The sequence below is a fragment of the Zalophus californianus genome, chromosome 4, assembly GCF_009762305.2.
Source record: "Zalophus californianus isolate mZalCal1 chromosome 4, mZalCal1.pri.v2, whole genome shotgun sequence".
Taxonomy (NCBI): domain Eukaryota; kingdom Metazoa; phylum Chordata; class Mammalia; order Carnivora; family Otariidae; genus Zalophus; species Zalophus californianus.
In genome coordinates, this window is record NC_045598.1 from 150,180,967 (window position 1) to 150,202,656 (window position 21,690).

Genomic DNA, 21,690 nt, shown 5'->3' on the forward strand with positions numbered 1-21,690 from the left:
ACTCCCCAAGTCCTGATTTGGTTTTTAGAAGTCCACCTAGAAAACAAATATTAAAACTTCAGGCAAATACAGAGCTAAATGGGGCATTTAATAATTATACAATTAAAAAATATGTTGTAAGGAAAATTCTAAATGATACACAAAACATCCACTGAAGCTGCCTTCCTTTGAATAGTAACGTTCCCTCCTACATAAAGGATACTGTTGCAGATAGAAAACGGATGTCCTTACCTGTATACTTTCTAGTACCTCTTTCTCCGCCCTAAACCACTGTAATTGGTGTCATACTTCAAGTGAAATTGGTACATGGCAAGGCTGACACCACTGTATTAGGTAGGTTTTCTAAATAAAGCATTTCATATAAAATTTTAAGCATTAAAATAAGTAGATAAGGATGCCAGTTATAACGCATCAACACGGCTGATGGCAGGGAAGCCGTCCAAAAGAGTAACCTGACTCTTAAAAGAATTTAACCAGTATGAATGGGCCTCATAAAATAAAAGATAATTTTAAGGTAACATTACAAACAAATGCTAGTATCTCCAGTACAAGGAGCAGTCTTTTTACTGATTCTAAAAACAAAAATACCTGGAAACTCTTAAACTTTCTCCACTAATCTATTTAAACTTAAATGTCTATCTTCCAGTTGGAATCCTTCATTTTCTTTTCTTTCTTTCTTTTTTTTTTTTTTTTGCTTTCTTTTGTTTCCAATTCAAAGAAAATGAGGATAAGATACTTTTTTGCTCTTTTCTACTAAGAGTATAGAAAGACAGTATCTTTCCTTGAGGAGGAACAGAAATAGGAGACACTCGGATTCAATGAAGATGTAAAGATGACAAACCAGTGTACTACACAGATTTGAGAAGTAAAATCAATAGGCGATGCTGAACGGCCCGTTCAAGTTTTAAGTAAACCGTCTTCTCACTAGAATCAGAGTACTGATGCAACAGAGAAGGTATGTCAGCAGGAACAGCCTGCCTGGGAACGGGGAAAATGTACAGGAAATTATTGTAGAAAAAGCTCACTGGAGTAGAAAGTCAAAAATCCAGTCACTGTGCACCTTCTGCAAAAAATTCCCCACCCACCCAACCATATAAATGCATTGCCACAGAAGATAAATAATGGATGGTTCATGTTCAACTTACAGTGCAATACATAATTAGTTGAGAGAGAAAAAGTAATAAACATAGAAAATACATTATAAAATGTTTTATTAACAAAAACACAAACTTTGAGGAACCTGGTGCATTTTTAAAAACTAAGAAGCTCATTCACGAAGCACGGCTTGTGTGCACCACATATTCCAGACTTTTTCCAAGTAACATTCTATGTATCAGTCTAGAAGCTGTCAGAGCACTAAATTCAGAGGGGTCTGATTTCTCGCTGCCTTCTTGAAGCTTTAAGAAATATGCACGAAAGCACAATGTAAACCACTAATATTTACAACAGCAGAAATAATAATTAACTTATAATAAATTGCATTTTGGCCATGTTTCGAAGAATACTTAACAGGTCAACATCATTCTGTTATTATTGGTCTTGTGCCTTGCACACAGTAGATGCCTAACAAACATCTAATGATCAAGAATGAATTGTGTAACCACTTTCTTCAGTTCTAACGTGCCAATTTCAGGCAGAAACCTTAGCTATTGATACAGAAACCAGTCTGATATGACAGATGGCATGGTTAGCCTAAGAAAACATCCCCAAGACTGAAAGTGTTTGCTTTCCAGGTATAAACCATAAAAAACTGGTCTAGATATAAGGCAAACAAAAAGTGAGTAACGGATAGAGATGTAAATGTATTTCAGGTATCAGGAAATTTGAAAAAATAATAGTAAAAAAAAAAGACCATTGCTATTTTATATACAAATCTGTTCATGCTGCCAAACAAATTCTGATGGCTGAACTTCGGTAGTTTGTGAGGTACTAACAACTTGCATGTAATATATGAAAAAAGAAACCCCCATGTATTGAGAGGCTTACATCCAGAAAACATTTAGCTGGTCTATTTTCAAGTTACCAACATATGGCCCATAACAGATATGGTGTAAAACATACACACCTTCATGAAAACTCTACCTTAACCTCTCAACTTTCGTAAACACAAATAGTAACAAAATAACTTCTAGCTCAGTTTGACAAAACTTTACAGACTTGGCCCCTAATCAGAAAACAAATAAATAAAGGGGTAGTTGAACTGGAAAGGGAATGAGGAAAGAAGGGGGATGTAGACTCTTGTTCTAAAGAGACATTCCTGGCACTTCATCACGGCCAGGGGAAGAACCACCTACGACCACCATCTCATGACGCTATTTGACCTCCTCTGACTCCAAACGTCCCAGGCAGAAAGAGCACAGCTCTTCATTAAAAAAAAAAAAAAAAAAAAAAATCTCCCATAGTTCCCTGCACCGAGCTGTTACAGGGTTACCGAAAAATATAATACTTCACATAACTATAGGCTTTTTCCCTTGAAAACCTTATATAGACATGTATTTATTTAATTAGGGTTGCAGAGGAGATGGAAAAATAAGCTATTTGATTACAAAGGGGATACTACCGTTCTGTCAGGAGAATGTGCTTTGGATTGTGTATGTTTAATTTAGTTTGAGAGGGACCCGGTGAATGTGGATGGCTCAGCAAAACCCATCACAACTGCTAAAAAATAAAGTGACCGGCTGGAGGTACGAAATAGATTTTTCTCTGTGTTAACTGGCCTCTGTGTGACTCGAGCCCTGACCCCTGGCCTCATTAGCACCAACACTCTGAAGAACAGATGTGGCAGAAAAGCTGCCACAGGCCCCATCCCCATCATCAGATTCAGTAGCGAGGCCCTTGGAATTTCACACCAGGTTCAGCCTTCCCATCAGTACACAGTCCTCACAACAACTGTGAGGGAGGTAAATATTACTACTCCCCCACTGGTGGAGGAAACAGAGGCCAAAGTGGTTAAAGATTCTGCCTGAAGCCCCAGCTAAAAAAACAACAAAAAAAGGAAACTCAAGGGAGCCAACCTGTCACTCTTCATATTTAGACGCTGGGAAAAGACATCACCAGGAGTCCCTCCTCAGCCTTGCTTGCCACTGGCAGGACAGGCTCCACGGCAAAGGACGGATCACCGTATCAGCCATACAAAGCCTACCTCTTTTCCCTTGGACAGTCACCAATAAGAAGTCACTAAAGTGCCCGGACGAGTACTTCTGAGTTGACAGCTGACAGGAAAGACTCCAAACGAGTTAAATAGTGGACTAACAGGTTAGTTGTAGACATACATTTTTCCAAATACAATTTCACAGATCTAATTGAATCCCTCTGCGTGGGAGATGAGTGCTTTTGTCCCACGATACTTGCAATGTCTCTGTACCACGTCACACAGTCACGTCGGAATTACTGAATGCACTGTTCGCTAACACTTAATATGTACCTGAATTCCAAAATGAACTGCATGGCTAATCTGGAAGGAAAAAACAAAAAAAAAAACAAAAACCAAACAAAAAAACCAAACCTATACACACAGAAATATATCAAGTTTTCTTTCAAGAGAAAGTTCAGCCATAATTCCATTGTATCCATGGCAACTATCACCTGTTAATGCTCATGTTAGTGTGTAAAAATGTATTCGTTATATACAGAAAAGATTATCAAGTACTGGTCAATAAAGTGTATGGCTGACCCTGAGAATAAATTTTTGCTTACTCAAAATATTGATTAAGTAATACAAAATAAAATGAAATTGAAAGATGCCTATTCTCATACTTGGGAAGAAATGTCTTTAGAATGCTAACTCATGTACACCTTAATAGATTTAAAGACATCCCCAAACACCAAACACTGTAACTGTATTGATATGTTTCCAAAAATACTCTGAAAAAATTTACAAAAACGTAAATGTTAAAAGCAAGGCATTATGTGGTACACAGCATGTAAATCTGGTTTTCAAGATAGTGTCTAAACACATCGATAAAACTATGTGATTGGTCATCAGTTGGCTGTAAAGAAACAGCATCTTCATTGTCCGTCCACACACGTTCACACACATATGCACAAACCAAGAGAATCCAACCAATCTTGAAATTCTTAGTAATTGTACTGACGGGGGCAGGGCTGATGGACAGCCCAGCCATTGTGCTTGACTTGCCTAGAGTGGCAATCCCTGGTAAGATTTTGGCGACGAAGGCTATTTCTGTTCAAAGACTGTCTTTCACTATGTTCTTTTATCCACTGGGAAGGGCGGAAGCTCTTGGGTTGTTCCAGAAAAGCTGTATGGGCTGCAAGAGCTGCAACATAGCAATGGATGTGCTGCCCCATTTCATCTTGAGTCTCCACCCTGAAACGGAAAAACACGGGGACGTATTAAGTAACAGAGTGTGTTATTAATGAACTTGAAAAAGGTACTTAGTGATTCAATTTGCCACACCAATTTGTTTATGGCTGAATGAAAGCGTAGTGTCTCATGGCTGACAGACAAGTTTGTATTTCGTGACCACACTAACTGATAATGATAGAAAGGAGAAGTCCATTTTTCACAGAGATATGTCATATAATCCACAGATGATTAATTAGGTAGACTGCATTTTTCTAAAAAGTGCTTTATACATTTTGAGTGAATTTCAATTATGCAGCAAACGGCATTTAGATAAGCTTTTCTGTGAGGGGGACTAACATTTATTGAATACTTGTATTTGCCAACTGTTTTGCAAATCTAATTGTATTTAATTCTCACCATAATCTTAAAAGGACAATATTTGAATTGCCAAATTTTACTGCTCAGAAATCTAAGGCTCAGTGATGCGAAGGTCACAATTACTACCTCAGGCAACCAAGATTCTAATACAGGTTTTACTCCAAAGACTGTGGTTAGGAAGCAGGGTCGATACTGATGCATTACGCTAACTGCACCTTCACACACGTTTTCTGTTTATAAGTAAATGTTCCAGGAAACTAGCTTTAAATCTATATTTAAAAGAAATATGCATAAGAAAATTCTATTCATTTAGCATATTTCTGGATAAAAAGCTACCTGCTTATTATAAAAGACAACTCTAAGTTTTTAACTGATTTCGCAACAGGGCACATTTTGGGACGGCCTTTGCATAGTCATGTCACAAAGACCTGTGGAGAACACATCTTAAAATACGGCTACAAACCACATCATTATTCTATGTTTTCTACATTAAAAGCTCTCTAATAGGATAGACATAAGCTATATAAACACATGACATGAAGAGTTTTAAGAGGGTTATTTTATACAACAAGGGCAGTTATAGATTGCATCCGTAATCACTAGAGGAAAACACTATTATTTTTTAAGATTTTTCTTAAAAATAGAATTAAAAGGGGTCACATTAAGAAGCTAATAGAAAGAAGTTAATATAAAGACAGCAGGAGTTTTTAAAAGGTGGGCATTTTGAGTCCTTAGTCTTCCTGATCAGACTGATAACACATATTACACAGTCTCAAAGGGAATATACTTACTCTGTGCCCGTGAGTCTTATAAGCAGCTTTTCCTGGCCCTACAAATGTTAAATGGTGAACTATTAAATCACTAGTAAGATTTAAAATGCTATTTAATTTTACTATTAGGACATGGTGCACTTTCTGTAATTAAAACTGGTTTACTATGGGTCATTAAAGGCACATGTATTATTTAAGATTATGATAGCACATAAACCTCATAAACAGTACTTTACAAAGGCCAAAATATAATAAAACACTCTCTGAAGCCCATCTGAAATTATGAAACACCCTCCTCTTACATGCTTTATGGTAATACCCCCAAGGATAGACAGGATGGAAGCAATCTAACTTTTAAAGACACCATTTATTTCCTACTCAGAAAAGATAGATATTTACTAAATAGCCATCCTAATTTTGGTAACACCTGATCTATCTTGGCTTGTGGTTTTTTTTCTTAAATAAGAATTTGAAATCCAGAAATAAAGATGCTAAAAATTTTTTAGTTATTATAAAACTGATAATTTGCAGTACTTTCCTATGTTCAGAAGGAATTCATAGTGGGGCGCCTGGGTGGCTCAGTCGTTAAGCGTCTGCCTTCGGCTCAGGTCATGATCCCAGGGTCCTGGGATCGAGCCCCGCATCGGCCTCCCTGCTCTGCGGGAAGCCTGCTTCTCCCTCTCCCACTCCCCCTGCTTGTGTTCCCTCTCTTACTGTGTCTCTCTCTGTCAAATAAATAAAATCTTTTTTTTTTTAAGATTTTATTTATTTATTTGAGAGAGAGAGAATGAGAGGGAAGAGGGTCAGAGGGAGAAGCAGACTCCCTGCTGAGCAGGGAGCCTGATGCAGGACTTGATCCCGGGACTCCAGGATCATGACCTGAGCCGAAGGCAGTTGCTTAACCAACTGAGCCACCCAGGCGCCCTCAAATAAATAAAATCTTTAAAAAAAAAAAAAAAAAGAAGGAATTCATAGAAAGTGAAGTGTGTTCTTTTGATCCTATCTATATGGAAAAGTACATATTTGTTTAACTTTCCTATACGTTATATCAAAACACAGAACGAGATATAAAAAACAAACAAGATACAAAAAATGATCATTCTGACTGCATCAAAACTGCAAATACATAACCAGATGCAGAGCATGGTCCTGGACTAGATGCTGGTTTCGACAAATGAGGTGAAATTTGTCTAGTGCAGAAAGCAGAGTATGGTGTGGGTAGTGGATGAAGTGAAATCTTACTGAGAAGAAAAAGGGGCAGATCATTGCCTAAAGAAGCAGGTTATAAAACAGTATATACAGCTTGATCCCATTTAGGTTAAGAATGTGTTTGCGCATTCATTTGTGTATTTGTATTTGTGTGTGTGTGTGTGTGTGTGTGTGTGTGTGTGTGTGTGTGTGTGTACGCTCACTCATGCATGTGCACGCGGTGGGCACAGAGAGAAAAAACGACCTGGAAGGATGTGCCTGAGGGTGTTCACAGTGTTCATCTCTGGGTCGTGCAAACATCTTTTTAAATTTTTACTCTTTGCATTTTCTAATTTTCTGCAATGCACATGTACTACTTCTGGAATAATATTATTTACAAAGCTGCTGTACATATGCACACACACTTTAAACACTGACTAGTAAATATACAAATATCAGTATGTTTAAAGTGACTGTTAATCATGCTAAATTCTTGAGTGGAATTCCACAGAGTGGGGATCAGAATCAGGTGGGAAGCATTTCTGGGAACTTAATTTGAATCAACTATAAGGCAATTTAATCAACACCATGTCTAAGAAATTTTAAATTTTTGTTGGAATGCCTGAAACACTGATCTCTTGATAAACTTAAAGCGCTGAATCAAGTGCCAGTTAAAGTAACATTTCCCATCAAAGATCTTACCCAGTATAAAGCCGGGTAACTATATAAGCAAATTGTTTCTCAGTTTGGTAAAGGACATGTTTATCCTCATAGAAGATTACAAGATTACTTACAGTATTCAGTGTTGTGAGTGCAGCAAACTCTGGTAAACTTAAATGAATGAGCTGCCTGGGTTTTGTTTGTATTTGGCAAACAGGAAATAGCAGAAGATATATACAATTATCCAGTTAGTTGAGTTAGAGCCCAAATAATCTAAAAAGAGGCCCTTTGGATTACAAGACTAACTACAGGAACATTCTGAACTGCTCCAAAGATTCCACGTCACCTGTAGTGCTGACAGGTATATAGGGAATTAGGGCGCTCCCCCAAATACCGGAATGCCACAGGCACATTCCACTAACATGCACTGTGAATAGCCAGACGTTGGGGTGATTAACATGGCCATGGGCTTTATTTTAGCAGGTGGAAGCAATCTTGAATATACTCTCTGGATAAAGGCCATAGAATGTCTGTAAATTTGCTTTGGAACATATCAATCTTTACTGACCAGACACTTGCCCTGAACCTTTCCAGGCCCTCAGCCTATCTGCCATTCAAACAGAGCCTTTCAGACCAATTAGGACTTCCACATAACAGGAAAATACTGTTTGGGTATGAAATCTTTCCTCTGTAAGGCAGGAAACAGCTCTTTGGGGAACATGTTTCAGTAAAAGTGCTATTCTACTTCATGTTTAAGATTTGTCAAGTTTTCGAGGTTAAGTGCCGTTTGATGTGACCCAGCTGAGACTACCTGGAAGAAAATAAGAGTTTTATTTTAAGATATACTACTCTTGGGGCGCCTGGGTGGCTCAGTCGGTTGAGCGTCTGACTCCTGATTTTCGGCTCAGGTCATGATCTCGGGTTGTGAGATTGAGCCCCGCATCAGGCTCTGGGCTGAGCGGGGAGCCTGCTTAAGATTCTCTCTCCTTCTCCCTTTGCCCCTCCCTGTTCTCACGCTCTCTCTAAAAAAAAAAAAAAAAAGATAATACGATTCTTGTTGAATTTGATACCCCAAATAACTCAGTGTATAAAGTGCCAGTTACATTGAGACACTTAGCAGAAATGCCAGTCTTTTCTTCTCTGTCACTAGCAGAGTACTATAAATCCAACAGCTCTCCCATTATATAATTGGGGCCATGTTCTAATGAATTTTCTGAAAATCTAAAATGAACATGTTTTTTATACCATCCACTACCTTGTGCACTATGCACGTGCTTCATAAATCTCTAACAAGATTACTTTGCATCTTCTAAAAAATCAGCTTTGACTTGCAGTATAAATAAATAAACTGCAGGCCAAAACAGACTGCTTGTGGATAGAGTAAAATACAGTTAACCCCTGAACAAGTCAGGGGTTAGGGGCGCCAACCCTGTGCAGTTGAAAATCCATGTGTAAGTTACGACTCGCCCAAAACTCAACCGCTAAGAGCCTCCTGTTGATTGGGAAGTTTACCAATAACATCAACAATCCATCAACACATATTTTGCATGTTATAGGTATTATCTACTGTAATCTTATAAAAGTAAGCCAGAGAAAAGAAAATGTTTTAAGAAAATCCTAAGGAACACAAAAATACATTTACAGTCCTGTACTCTGCTTATCGAAAAAATTCTGTGTATAAGTAGACCCATGTAGTTCAAACCCACGTTGTTCAAGGGTTAACTGTACTCACGACATACCTGGGGGTACTTGGGTCAGGACATTCCTCAGTCCCACAGCTGGCCTCACTGATACCAGGGCAGGAGCTATGCACGGCATAGACAGACATGCTGGGGTGTTCAATGAGAAGGTTTTCCATAGGGACTGGTTTCCACCCTTGAGAGTGGTTAATCCACCTGCAGTAAAACACGGGGGAGGGGTGATAAACCAGCTCTCCTCCATCGGACAGGACTCAAACTGGAGCAAGCAGGAATCACTGGTATCAGCCAAGCACTCGAGAGATGCAGGTAAACAGGAAAAGACTGGAGGGTGCTCAGTACGTGACTCTTCACTGATGGCTTCGGCTTTGGCTTCTGCTGCTGAGAGACCAGCGCAAGCGTCTACATCATAGTCCACGTTCGTTGATGAAGTCCCACGGGAACAGGAGTATCCCAATGGTATCATATTCGGGGCACAGAAAAAGAAGAGACGATACCGTTAGCTGATGTTCACATTCCTCTTTTCGTTTAGGTAAGACACAAAACCATTTATATTCCCTCATAATGATTATAAAATGATTTCTGAGCACCTAGTGTGTGTGCAGTGTGGTGTAACTCTGCATCAGATGGATTATGGTGGCTCTGGGAATGGTTTTGAAGGCTGTGTCTATCCCTGCTGAGTAAACGTGATGAGCAATGTGGGTCACTGTTCATCTAGCACAGGATTTCCTATTAAAGTGCATCTGATCTGAACAGCGTAGGAGAGTTGCCAAACTGGAAGATCTGACGTCAATCAATTTCACTGACTGATCATCTGGCACAGGATGTTGCCTGCAAGTTTTTTAGACAAATTCTTGCTTATTTACTTTTCAGGCTTCAAAACCTTCAGAGTTACTAGTTTACTTTTGCAAAAACTGAGACGTGAGAGTTTCCATTTTTGCTGTGATGATTAACAGCTAAGAATACCTTACCTATGAAGTCAACAAGAATCCATTCATCATCCTCTTTCTCACTAAATTCTGGTTCTTGGTTGGAAGAAGTATTGACCTCACCCACAAACATTTTATTCAGTCTCTGGAACATGGTTAAGGCAAGATGGAGACGTTGGCGGGATGTCTTTACAGCTGAGATTTCAGAACACTGTCTTCAGTCAGCCTGATGGCACGACAGGAGATTAAAGTGCACAAGGTGCTTATTCAACTTAGGCGAGAGAGGAGTCGTTATCCCTAAAATAAAATAGGAAAAAAAGGTTATTGGCAATCAGCATATATTTACACAATATGTGTGTGTGGTTTCAAAAGCGTGTACCCACACACATGCACACACGGCTTTAGAAGAAAGCTCAAGCCTTAGCCTGTAGCTACAGTCGTTCCCTTCCTACAGGTGTCAAACACGAGAAATGCAGTACCTCTTTATTTATAAACCATTATGAATTGAGTACTCAAATGCAACCTGTAAATCAATGTGAAATGAAAGGGAAGGAGTTGGTTGTTTTTCACACCTGTGCTTTTATAAGGGATAAATCTGACTCATGTAGTTCAAGCTGAAATACTGCTTTTCTGTAAGAAGAAGAGCAAACACCAGATATTAACGGTCTTGCTATATGACATTCAACCATCCAGAAGCTGCCAAAGGAAGCCTGCAACAGTACTGGATGACCACCAGCTTTCCTTGGCTCATTTTCTCTTCTGTTCTGTTCTCCTATACGACTGTAAGCATACCTAATTCCATTTAAAAATCAGTAATACAGCATAATCCCACAGTTGGCACAGAGAAATTTACACTGTAGAAAATTGAGGAGGACAGCAGCTAGCCCTGGAAACCATTCACCGTGTGGCAGCAAGCAGGGAGGTGTTGTGGTCAACACGCCTGGGTTCAAACGCTGGCTCTGCTGTTTGCACTCCATGTGAGAGAGGTCATGCTACTTCAGTTGGCAATAGTTCTACCTCATGGAGTTCTGGTGAGTTCTTTTTTTTTTTTTTTTAAGGGAGAGCACACCAAGCAGGGGAGCAGGGAGGGGCAGAGGGAGGACAGAGAATCTTTTTAAAAGATTTTATTTATTTATTTGACAGAGAGAGACACAGCGAGAGAGGGAACACAAGCAGGGGGAGTGGGAGAGGGAGAAGCAGGCTTCCCGCGGAGCAGGGAGCCCGATGCGGGACTTGAACCCAGGACCCTAGGATCATGACTTGAGCCGAAGGGAGACGCTTAACCGACTTAGCCACCCAGGCGCCCCAGGAGAGAGACTCTTTAAGCAGGTTACATGCTAAGCCCAACACACATCCCGATCTCACAACCCTGAGATCATGACCTGAGCGGAAATCAAGATTCTGATGCTCGACCAACTGAGCCACCCAGGCGTCCCCCGGTGAGTTCCAAGTGAAGAACTGTGGCCTTGTCTGATCTTAGCCCAGAATTCCAGATATATATAACCATTTCTCCCTGGTTACCTGATGGCCATATCAAAGCCAGCACATGCCAAAGAGAACTTCTAATTCCCCCCACAAACCCACACACACTGTCCTCCTTCCCCTTCTCAGCAAGAAGCAGCAGTGCCCGGCATTTATTCAGGCAAAAACCCAGCAGTTACCCCTTCTGCTCCCTCCCCAACCCCTCAACCAAACCTTCACCAAGTCCTGTTGACTCTAGCTGCACGTGTGCCTTACATCTGCCCACTGCCTGCCACCACTTTCGTCCTAGGTGAAGCCAATCCGGTGTCCCTCTGGACTCCGCCAACCGCTACCTCCCTGCCCGTCTCCCTGATCCTACTCTTACGAAATGGGATAACGCGGCAACCTACTTAGCAGGGCACGTGGCACAAAGCTCTCAATGTCAACTATTATTCTACAAATATTTACTGAGTACCTATCATGCATCAGGCAGAGTGCTAGGCACAGGGGAGGCAGCAGCGAATCCGGCCCTCCCATGGCAAGTGTTAACAACCCAATGGGATGAATGCCACGGAAAAAGAATGGGGTGTTCCTCAGATCTAGGCAGGAAGCGGTCAGGAAGGACGCCTGCAGTAAATGACTTTGGTCTTGAGTGGTTGGGAAGATCAAGAATGGAGGAAGCCTATAGATTAGTGAGAATGTGGCACCTTCTGTATGACTCAAGATCCAGATGGATGGTCATGACAGCAGGCTGGGGGTGCTAAGCCGGAACCAGATCCTATAGGACCTTCTGGGCCAGAGGTTACGTACAGGGAGGGAAAAGTCAAGGATGACCCTCTACCAGAAGCCAGTGGGGGGGATGTTGGGACCATTTAGCGGAAGAGGCATACTGCAGAAGGTGTAGGTTGGGCATTTTGGACATGCTGAATTTGGGAATCTGCAAGTCACATGCTTGGTGTTGTCTACTAGGTAGCTGAGTATACATATAGCGCCTTGGAGTGCAAGGGCATGGTCTCAGCTGGGCGCACAGATTTGGGAGCTGTCAACACAAAGGGGGTAACAGAAACCACGAGTAGGTGAAACCATCCAGGGATGGCAAAAACCATCCACTAAATGATACTCTTTCTCATGAGCATCAGCCTTGAATCCATAACTTCAGACTCTTGACCCTTCACTTTCAAAACGATCATTTTTAGCTGTAAAGGTAGTTATAATCTGCAGTGGAGGAGACTCTTGGTTGAATTCTTTATGTGCAAATGGGACTGCTACAACGGCTTGGCACGCTACTATGAATGTGCAGTACTACAAATGTGTTCAAATAAATGACATCTGAACACTTTTGTGGTCACAATCCGTCATCATCAGCCATTAATTATTAAAAGAGAGTAAACAGGAAATGTTACTTGCATAACCAGTCTTCCAGAAGCCCTTCTGGAAAGCAGCATGGCCAAATCACGAAGGCTGGAGCACTAGTATAGAATTCAAATTCAGCCTTACGTTCCATGTAAGAGAAGTTAGAAGAAAAGTGGGCTTTTGTAGTTTGCTTGACCTACTGTAGTGTCATAGTTATAGCCTAAAAGATGAGCTATCACAACGTCTGATGTAAATAAAGGTTTTCAGCATATAAGCTAGGAGGGGAAAAAAACATACTTAAAAAATCTTCCCCCCATTTCTCTTAAATTATGAAGGCATATATTGGCCCCAAGTACAATCTTGTGTCTGCTGGACCAGTTGAGAGAATAATCCCAGTTTTCCAGAGTATAGGGCTGGCCCCAGGCCCTGTATCAGCTAGGAAGCTGGAGCTGCTGGGTGTAAAGCAGGGTACCCCACAGAAAACCCCTGCTCGTTCTGAATGAGCACCTTGTCCCCCAACTGTGATGCCACATGAGGGTAACTCACTGGGGCCCAGGCCAGTTAAGGGGCAGCTACAAGGCAGAAAACAGTGTTGGCGTCATTGTGGCTGGGCAGCTGTGGGTTCCCAACTGCAAACTATTCCCCCTCTGGCTACAGCTCCAAACTCATGTGATAGAAGCCAGCTTACGCCTAGAACACCTACAACTCTGCCACAGGAAAGGTGCCTCTGGGGGAACTTTCCACAGGGCAGCACAAGTCCATCTTCTTTTGGTTTCCTGAAGTCAGAGGCTGCCTTGAGATATCCCGTATCTCTGGCAAGGGCCACCACCTTGAGTGGGCAGAATATTCATGAGCCCAGCCAGGCAAGGGGAGAGCTCGTTCTCATCTGTCCTGAGTCAGGGCTCGTATTTACATGACACACCTGTTGAAGCCCTGTGGGAAGGACAAAGACTAGTTTGGGGAGAGGTGGAAGGAGGGCTGGCCTGGGCACCAGCAGGAGAGGGTTCTGGCTCTCTCTCTACCATAGGTGGCTGGAGCTAAACAATCTAGCCCTTCTGAGCCTCAGTCTCACCACTGGAAAGACGGGGAGACTGTGTTGGGGTCACCTCTTTACTCTCCCCATAGACCTCTAGCACAATGAAGAAGTGGGGTTGGACTAACTTTGCAAGGTTCCTTTGGTCCTGCTTTCTGTAGCAGTCAGAAAGGACGAGGAGCTGTTGGAGAGCCCCCAACACGCTAACGCTGTTTAGCGAGGTGGCCGCAAGGCAAATCAGGTGAATGAGCACTTGAAATATGACTTGTTTGTTCAAAAATGTGAATTTTAGATTTTATTTAATTTTAACCCATTTCAAATTCAAATTTGAAAGGTGACAATTGAGCCAATTTTTGGAAACTTTCACGTACGTTCTGAACAACTGATTAACTATTTCTGATGAAAATTTTACATATGAATTAAGATGTGATACGTTTAAAATATACCAGAATGTATTTCCAAAGACTTAGTGCCCCCTCAAAAATAATGTTACATATCTCAATAATTTTTATATTAATTATATGTTGAAATAAGTAATTTTGGGCGCCTGGGTGGCTCAGTTGGTTAAGTGACTGCCTTCGGCTCAGGTCATGATCCTGGAGTCCCGGGATCGAGTCCCACATCGGGCTCCCTGCTCGGCGAGGAGCTTACTTCTCCCTCTAATGCTCCCCACTCTCATGTACTCTCTCTCTCTTTCTCCCTCTCTCTCAAATAAATAAATCTTTAAAAAAAAAGACATAAGAAGTAATTTTGAAATGTTAGGATAAGTAAAACATATTAATAAAATTAATTTCACCTATTTTTCTTTCTTAATGTGGCTACTAGAAAATTTAAACATACATGTAACTCACATTACATATTTCTACTGGACAATGCAGTTCTAAAAAAATCTCTCTAAAACCTTGATAGCCTAACCCTATGACCCAGCAATTGCACTACTGGGTATTTACCCCAAAGACACAGATGTAGTGAAAAGAAGGGCCATATGCACCCCAATGTTCATAGCAGTAATGTCTGCAATAGCCAAACTGTGGAAAGAGCCAAGATGCCCTTTAACAGACGAATGGATAAAGATGTGGTCCATATATACAATGGAATATTACTCAGCCATCAAAAAGGATGAATACCCAGCTTTTGCATCAACATGGATGGATCTGGAGGAGATTATGCTAAGTGAAATAAATCAAGCAGAGAAAGTCAATTACCATATGGTTTCACTTACTTGTGGAACATAAAGAATAGTATGGAGGACATTAGGAGAACAAAGGGAAAAATGAAGGGGGTGGGAATCGGAGGGGGGAGATGAACCATGAGAGACTATGGACTCCGAGAGACAGACTGAGGGTTTTAGATGGGAGGGGGGAGGGGTTAGCCTGGTGATGGGTATTAAAGAGGGCACATTCTGCATGGAGCACTGGGTGTTATACGCAAACAATGAATCATGGAACACTACATCAAAAACTAATGATGTACTGTATGGTGACTAACATAACATAATAAAAAAAAAAAAATCTTGATAGCCTAACCTCCCAATTACCCAGAGACTGGCCCTACCCAGTCACTGCTATCCTTCACCTTCGTTCCTGCCCAGGAATGGAGGCTCCTAATGGGGCTGGTTCTATGTGGAGCTGTAAGTCAAAGCAGAGCCTCAGACTTCACTTCTCACTACATGTCACATTTTTTTTTTAAAGATTTTATTTATTTTGACAGAGAGAGAGACAGCGAGAGAGAGAACACAAGCAGGGGGAGTGGGAGAGGGAGAAGCAGGTTTCCCACTGAGGAGGGAGCCCGATGTGGGGCTCCATCCCAGGACCCTGGGACCGTGACCTGAGCCAAAGGCAGATGCTTAACGACTGAGCCACCCAGGTGCTCCACAGACATTTTTTTTTAATTTAATTTTTTTAAAAAGTAAACTCTGCTCCCAACGTGGGGCCCAAACTCATCACTCTGAGATCAAGAGTCTCACACTCTACTGACTGAGCCAGCCAGGTGCCCCGGTCATGGACTTTTTGATATTTACAACTCTAGGGCAATGATAAAACCAAAGTGAAAATTCCAGAGAAAGCATGTGTCCTAAGAGGACAAATTTACAAATACAATTCTGGAATTTAGCAAAGAGGTAGGGTCAAAGAAGGCTAGGGAAGGTAGCACTGCCATTGTTTGGGGCATCTGCAAGCTTTCCACAGTAACTAACCAACCTCAGCCAATCTACCAGGGCAGTCTCACCCCAGTGGAGAAAAGAAACAAAGTATCTGGGCCACAGCATTTCAAGAAGGCAGCTTTGTCCCTGTTCTCCTGGCTCAAAATACCCCCCCCCCCCCCCCCCCCCACCACCACAGTCTTTTTCACTATAAAAATTAAACAAAACTACATTATAAACAGTTTAGAAAATAGGGAGAATAATTATTTCACTGCCTTGCTGTAATCGCTGTTAGCATTTTATGCATTTTCTTCTCCACATAAGGTTTCTTTTTATCAGGAAGTCTAGTGAATGCACAATACTGTATCCTGCTATGTTACTTAACATTTTATCATTAATGTTTTTCATATTATTACATGAGTTAGAAAGGCTCCAGGCAGAGAGAGGTAGCTAAGTTTAATACTTATGGGGAAGAGCATTCTAGTTTGTGAACTTAGAAAAGGCGTTGCTAGTCTGGAAGAGCTTGTTAGCATAATTTATTTTCTTATTTTCGAGACACGCAAACAACCAACAGGCAGTGTGGCTCTGGAGTTAGCCTGCTTTGTTTGAAATCTTGGCTTTGCCACCTGCAACTTGTGTGAACTTAAGGTATTTAGTAACCTTTCGGTGCCTCAGTTTTCTTCATCCCTAAAATGGGGAGGAAAGTGCCAATGTGAGGATTAAGCGTGTATCCCTCAGAATAGTGCCTGACACAGAGCAGGCAGCCAGTAAATATTAACTCAGAATATTAAATATAACTTGGAATACTTAAGTCCATTCCAAGCCATTGGTATGACTGTAAGGCACTTAGTATCTTTGGGTCTGAATGTCTTTATCTGCAAAATGTTTATATAATAATAAGAGCTACAATCTACTGAATACTTATTGTATGTGACCGTGAGTTGAGGGACTTATTTGTCACATTTTATTAACAGGAAACTGAGGCTCAGACATTAAGGAACTTGCTCGAAAGTGACAGAGCTGGTCAGGTTTGGCGCCAGCATTAGAGCATAAATCTGTGTGGTTCCAAGGGTCTTGCTTTTCCCTGCACACGACTGCTCAGGCTCCTTCCAGCCTCAGCTCTGCTTTCACGAACTTCAGAGAACAGTGCTTTTCAGTGGATTTTGGCTGCCAGTAGGAGGCTCCAGAAACAACATTTTTAAATTACAAAAAAAAACCCAAAAAAAACACACCCACAACTTGGATGATCTAACTTTGTTAACTGTGTGTACAGTTGTGGCTTCTTGAAACTTTCAAAATATCAGGTGGCTAACCTAACACATCTTCACTGAAAAGCGGCCTCAAAATGATTTTTCTCTTTATATCCCACCCTATTTTAGAAAAATAAATATGCTGGTTCAAGTAATTTAGAATTGATTTTAAACTGCAGAAAAACCAAGCCAAGAAAGTTGTCTTTGCTTGTTCTGCTTCTACTCAGCCTGTTCCACTGGTCATAGGGGGTTATTCTCCCAGAGACCCACCACTGTCTGCCCTGAAGAGTGAACGACAGGGGACCAAAGACAGCAGTTAAGTGGTCATTCTTAGCCTGGTAACCTTCAATTTTTAAGGTAGGGCCATTCCCAAGAGAAGTATGAGGGAACAACCCAGTGAGCAGGCATTCATAGAAAAGAACAAAAGACAGAATGAAAAAACAGAGACGGTGGTCATATAAATTAATGAGGTCCCGGTTCCAGGTAGGGGCCTTTAAAAATTATGCTGCCAATTCAGAATTATAATGGCTGTGACTTAAAATCAAACGCTTCCCAGGGATTTTCACATCTGCAATGAACAATGTATTTCAATTACCAAGCAAATGATTTCAGGATCTCGGGGGTACCTCCTTATTACCTCTGTTCAATGACCCCATGGGTCACTTTCTCCTCCCCTTTTCCAAAACTACTCTGCATTTAGAAAAGGCTCTTTTAGCAACAGATGCCCAAATACTTGGGAGTTACAGATGGAAAGGGGCTCTTCCTTAACCTCTCCTAAACTGGAATCAAAATAGATGAGGATGAAAAGACGCAATTAGGAAATGTAATACAAAACGAGGAAGGCCCACATAAAATTCATCTGCAACTTTGAAAGGGAAGACACCATTTCCTTTTAATTGGCTGTGTGACCTCGAGTAAAAGAACTTAATCTCTCTGGGCCTCGGGTTTCCTATCCACCCGGTAATACAGCCTCCTTCAGAGGGTCTCCGCGAGGAGCAACTGGGATTACTGATGCACGTAAAGCCCGCAGCACAGTACACCGCACAGCGTAAGCGCTCAGTTGGCGTCAGGGAGCAAAACGGTTAGGATTTTACCCTTGACGGACAAGTACAGTGCCCCCTCCACAGGTGCAGCCTCAAAGAGTGAGGTGTAAGGTCAAGCAGGGTCAGTGGACATGCAGCGGAGAGGCGGACGCCCAGGGCACTTGGGCGCTGGTGGCCGCGGAAGAGAGGAGGGTTCCCGGCGCCGCAGGGCCCTCGGTGCTCCGGGCGTGACCCGCTGCTGCGAGGGCTGGCGGGGGAGGTGAGGAGCGCAGGGCCGCCGAGCGGGCGGAGAGGGACGCCGCGGTCGCTCCTCCTGGAGCCCGGAGCCCCCGACGCCAGTCCAACGGCCGAGGGCAGAAGGAGGAGGAGTGGAGGGGAGTGAGGAGGAGGAGGAGGAGGAGGAGAAAGAGGAGGAGGTCCTGCCGCGGCCAAGAAAACAGGCCACGCTCGCGGGAGGAGGCAGAAACCAAACACCCACCCGCCGCCCAGCGCCCCGCTCGTCCGCCTCCGCCCGCACCCCGGGGCAGCGGGGCCGGCCGCCGCCAGGGAGCGGAGGCGGGAGGCGCGGGGGGCGGGCGGCCGGCCGGCCCGAGGGGCCCCGGGCGGCGGCCCCGCCCGCACTTACGTGGGCCCGACCGGCAGCGGAGACGGGCGGCGAAGGCAGCGGGCGCGTCGCTCGGCGGGACCCGGCGCGCACGGGCGCGGGGCTGCTGAGGTAGCTGCGGCTCCCCGGACGGCGGGCGTGGGGCGCGGGGCGCAGAGCCAGTCCGCCTGTCCTGTTGCTGAACCACTGGCCCCCGGCCGCCCGGCTCGCTCCTTTTGTTGTTGTGCTGCGCTCGGAACAGCTGATCGGCCGCTGAGCCCGCCCGTCGGGCCCGCCCGGCCGGCCGCCCCGCCCCGGGGCCGCGCCAGGCCCGACCCCGCCAATCGGCGGCGCGGGGGCCCCGGGGCCGCCCTGCGAGAGGTTGTCACCAACGCACGTGACCTGGCACCGAGCCGGGCGACGCTCTCAAGTTAGAAACAAGCCCGGGCAACAAAAGCCGGGGCGCCGGGGGGCGAGAAGAGGGGAGAGCGGAAGGGAGGGCGAGAAGGGGGTGTGTGTTGGGGGGTGGGGTGCCGGCACTGGGGCGACCGGGAGGGCCGGGGGCCCGCAGAAATGGGAACCCGCCGGAGTGTGCGGAAGAACGGGCAGGGTGGGAGGAAGGGCCCTGACCCCAACGACCCTTTGCCCGAATAAGGGACCGAGCGGAAAGCCGTGTTTGCTGCGAGAGGAAAATTAAGGGCGTTGAGAGTGATGGAGGCCAAAGACCCCAAGGGGCCCGTTCAGGCCAGTGTAGGGGTAAAGCCTTAGACGTGGCCCTGTAAAGGCAGGTCCGCTTCTTGGCCGCCTTGAGAAAGTAAGTCTGGCTCCAGATACAGGGGTGCTGGCTCGCTTAACCTCCTTTTTGAGCCAGGGCCCATCACCCTGTGGTAACTGACACGGGGAGCTGACTGAACTTGCCTACAGCCTCAGGATCCAACCTACAGTAGGCAAGGCGGAAGGGGCCCTGAGACCAGAGCCGAAGGCAGAGAGGTCCATGGCCTGGAGGGCCCTCTCCTCCAGCAGACCTGAAGAACCCTGGAGGAAGGAGAGTATGGAGAGCTGCTTCTTCCCCAGTCTCTGCATCCAGGCTCCCATGTGACCCAGGGTGGTGATGATGACCTCTGTCTTACTGTTTACATACCTGCAAACCGTTGGCATTCACACAGCGCCAACCTGCTCACCGGTTATTTATAGTAAGAAGAAAATGAGACAGTGGGCTGGAAAATGCTTTCCAAACCAAAGCTCTGTATGCGCATAGATGGATTAACTGTGTCTGGCAGAGGCATGGGAGTCATGTTGATGCATCTCTGCTCTCATGTGGATCCTGTTTGACTGAGATGCAATTCTCTGACCCAGGGTGAAATTTATAGCAACCACTGACAGGTATATCATACAGTATCTGAAGGACTCTCACATTCTGACCTTCCCAGGAAACCTGTGGTCAGCCCATTTCCAACAATACTGGTTTTAAAGGATGTAAATCAAAGTGCAGGGATTTGTCTGATACCCAGAAGTGATGACCAAAGTGTAGTGGCCATCTTACTTTTTTTCAGGAGGTAGACTGAGGCTGTAACTTGGACTGGACAACCTCATGGAATTGAGTGTGCTTTAGATTTTAGGTTTTGGCAAATCAGGCACACCCTCATATTTTCTCTCAAATGTTTTTGCTATCCTTGGAGCTCCATAATCTAGTCCTTCTTAGGAATTCTCGAAGAGACCATCTTCCCATTCAGAACAAAGGCATGATAATTCTAAAGGTCTAATGTTTAAAAAGTCAAATTGAGACCTAGTTTTTCCAATTTGATAAGGTTTATCAACTGTTAAAGGCAAAATGTGAAAGCATACAATACTTTGTTATGATCGAGAAAACAGTGTGAGGTAGCTGATGCTTCCAAAAAGGGTCACAACAATATTTCTTTCATCATGAAGTGGAGACTATTTTTCTTTTCCTTGAATCTGGGCTGGCCCTGGGACTGCTTTGATTAATAGAATGTGGCAGACATCATGTTCTAGTATCTCTAAGACCAGACATTAAGCAAGCCTGACAACCTCTGCTTTGCACTCTGGGGAAAGCCGGCTGCCACATAAGAAGAGACCACCATGCTGTGAGGAAGCCCACACATAGCTATGTGGAGAGGCCACTTGGAAAGAGAGACATGCCTGGCCAGCCCCTAAATATTTAGCTCATCCCAGCTGAGGTACCAAACATACGAGTGAAAAAGTGCTCTAGGAAGTTCCAATCCCAGCAGACACCACATGGAACCGAGATGAGCCATCCTCACTGAGCCCCGTCAAAAGGGCAGAATCAGAATCACGAGCAAATAAAAGATTGTTGTTTTAAGGCACTAAATGTTGGTGTGGTTTGAAAAGCAGCAATAGATAACCAAAACACAAAGCTAAGCAACAGAAAGGCCCACAGCAGACAGATCAACCTTCTCTAAACTCCACAAAGTGGAATTTGGGGGATAAAAAAACTTCTTATCTTATCTCAGGGGTCATTTGCTTTCTGTTTACTCTCTCAGGGATTTGTAATCTTCCCACCTGGTGCTTGTTTATCCCAGTAGTGTACCAAGGGGGTGGGGGACGGGGGCGTGGGAGAAGTCTGCCCCTATGAGGAAATGTTTGATCACCATACATTGTTCGGAACTGCTGGAGCATGAAAATAATAAAAAGCAGGCTGACTTTTAGTTTTATTATTGTTTTAAAATTTTCTACAGACGCTTACACACACAGAAATTCGCTGCTTTTTGCCTGCTCCGGGGGTGGGTCGTTCCCACTGCCTCCCTCCTTGCTGTGCCACTGGTTTACATCCTTACATGCAGTGAGCCTCAGAGTCAAGTCATCTCCACAGCGTCAGCTGTCTGAGCACAACCAAACTGTCAAATCACACAGCTGCTAA

General features: G+C 43.7%; 1 protein-coding gene across 1 annotated transcript in view; it reads right to left on the reverse strand.

Annotated features, from left to right (window-relative positions):
- Positions 1 to 660: 660 nt before the first annotated feature.
- Positions 661 to 21,690, reverse strand: part of TP53INP1 (tumor protein p53 inducible nuclear protein 1) — a 98,598-nt gene continuing 77,568 nt past the window's right edge. Inside the window, 4 exon segments of the mRNA XM_027599978.2 lie at positions 661 to 4,327; positions 9,042 to 9,175; positions 9,178 to 9,401; positions 9,971 to 10,225. Coding sequence (XP_027455779.2) covers positions 4,078 to 4,327; positions 9,042 to 9,175; positions 9,178 to 9,401; positions 9,971 to 10,082 — 720 coding nt within the window. The 5' untranslated portion in view covers positions 10,083 to 10,225 and the 3' untranslated portion in view covers positions 661 to 4,077.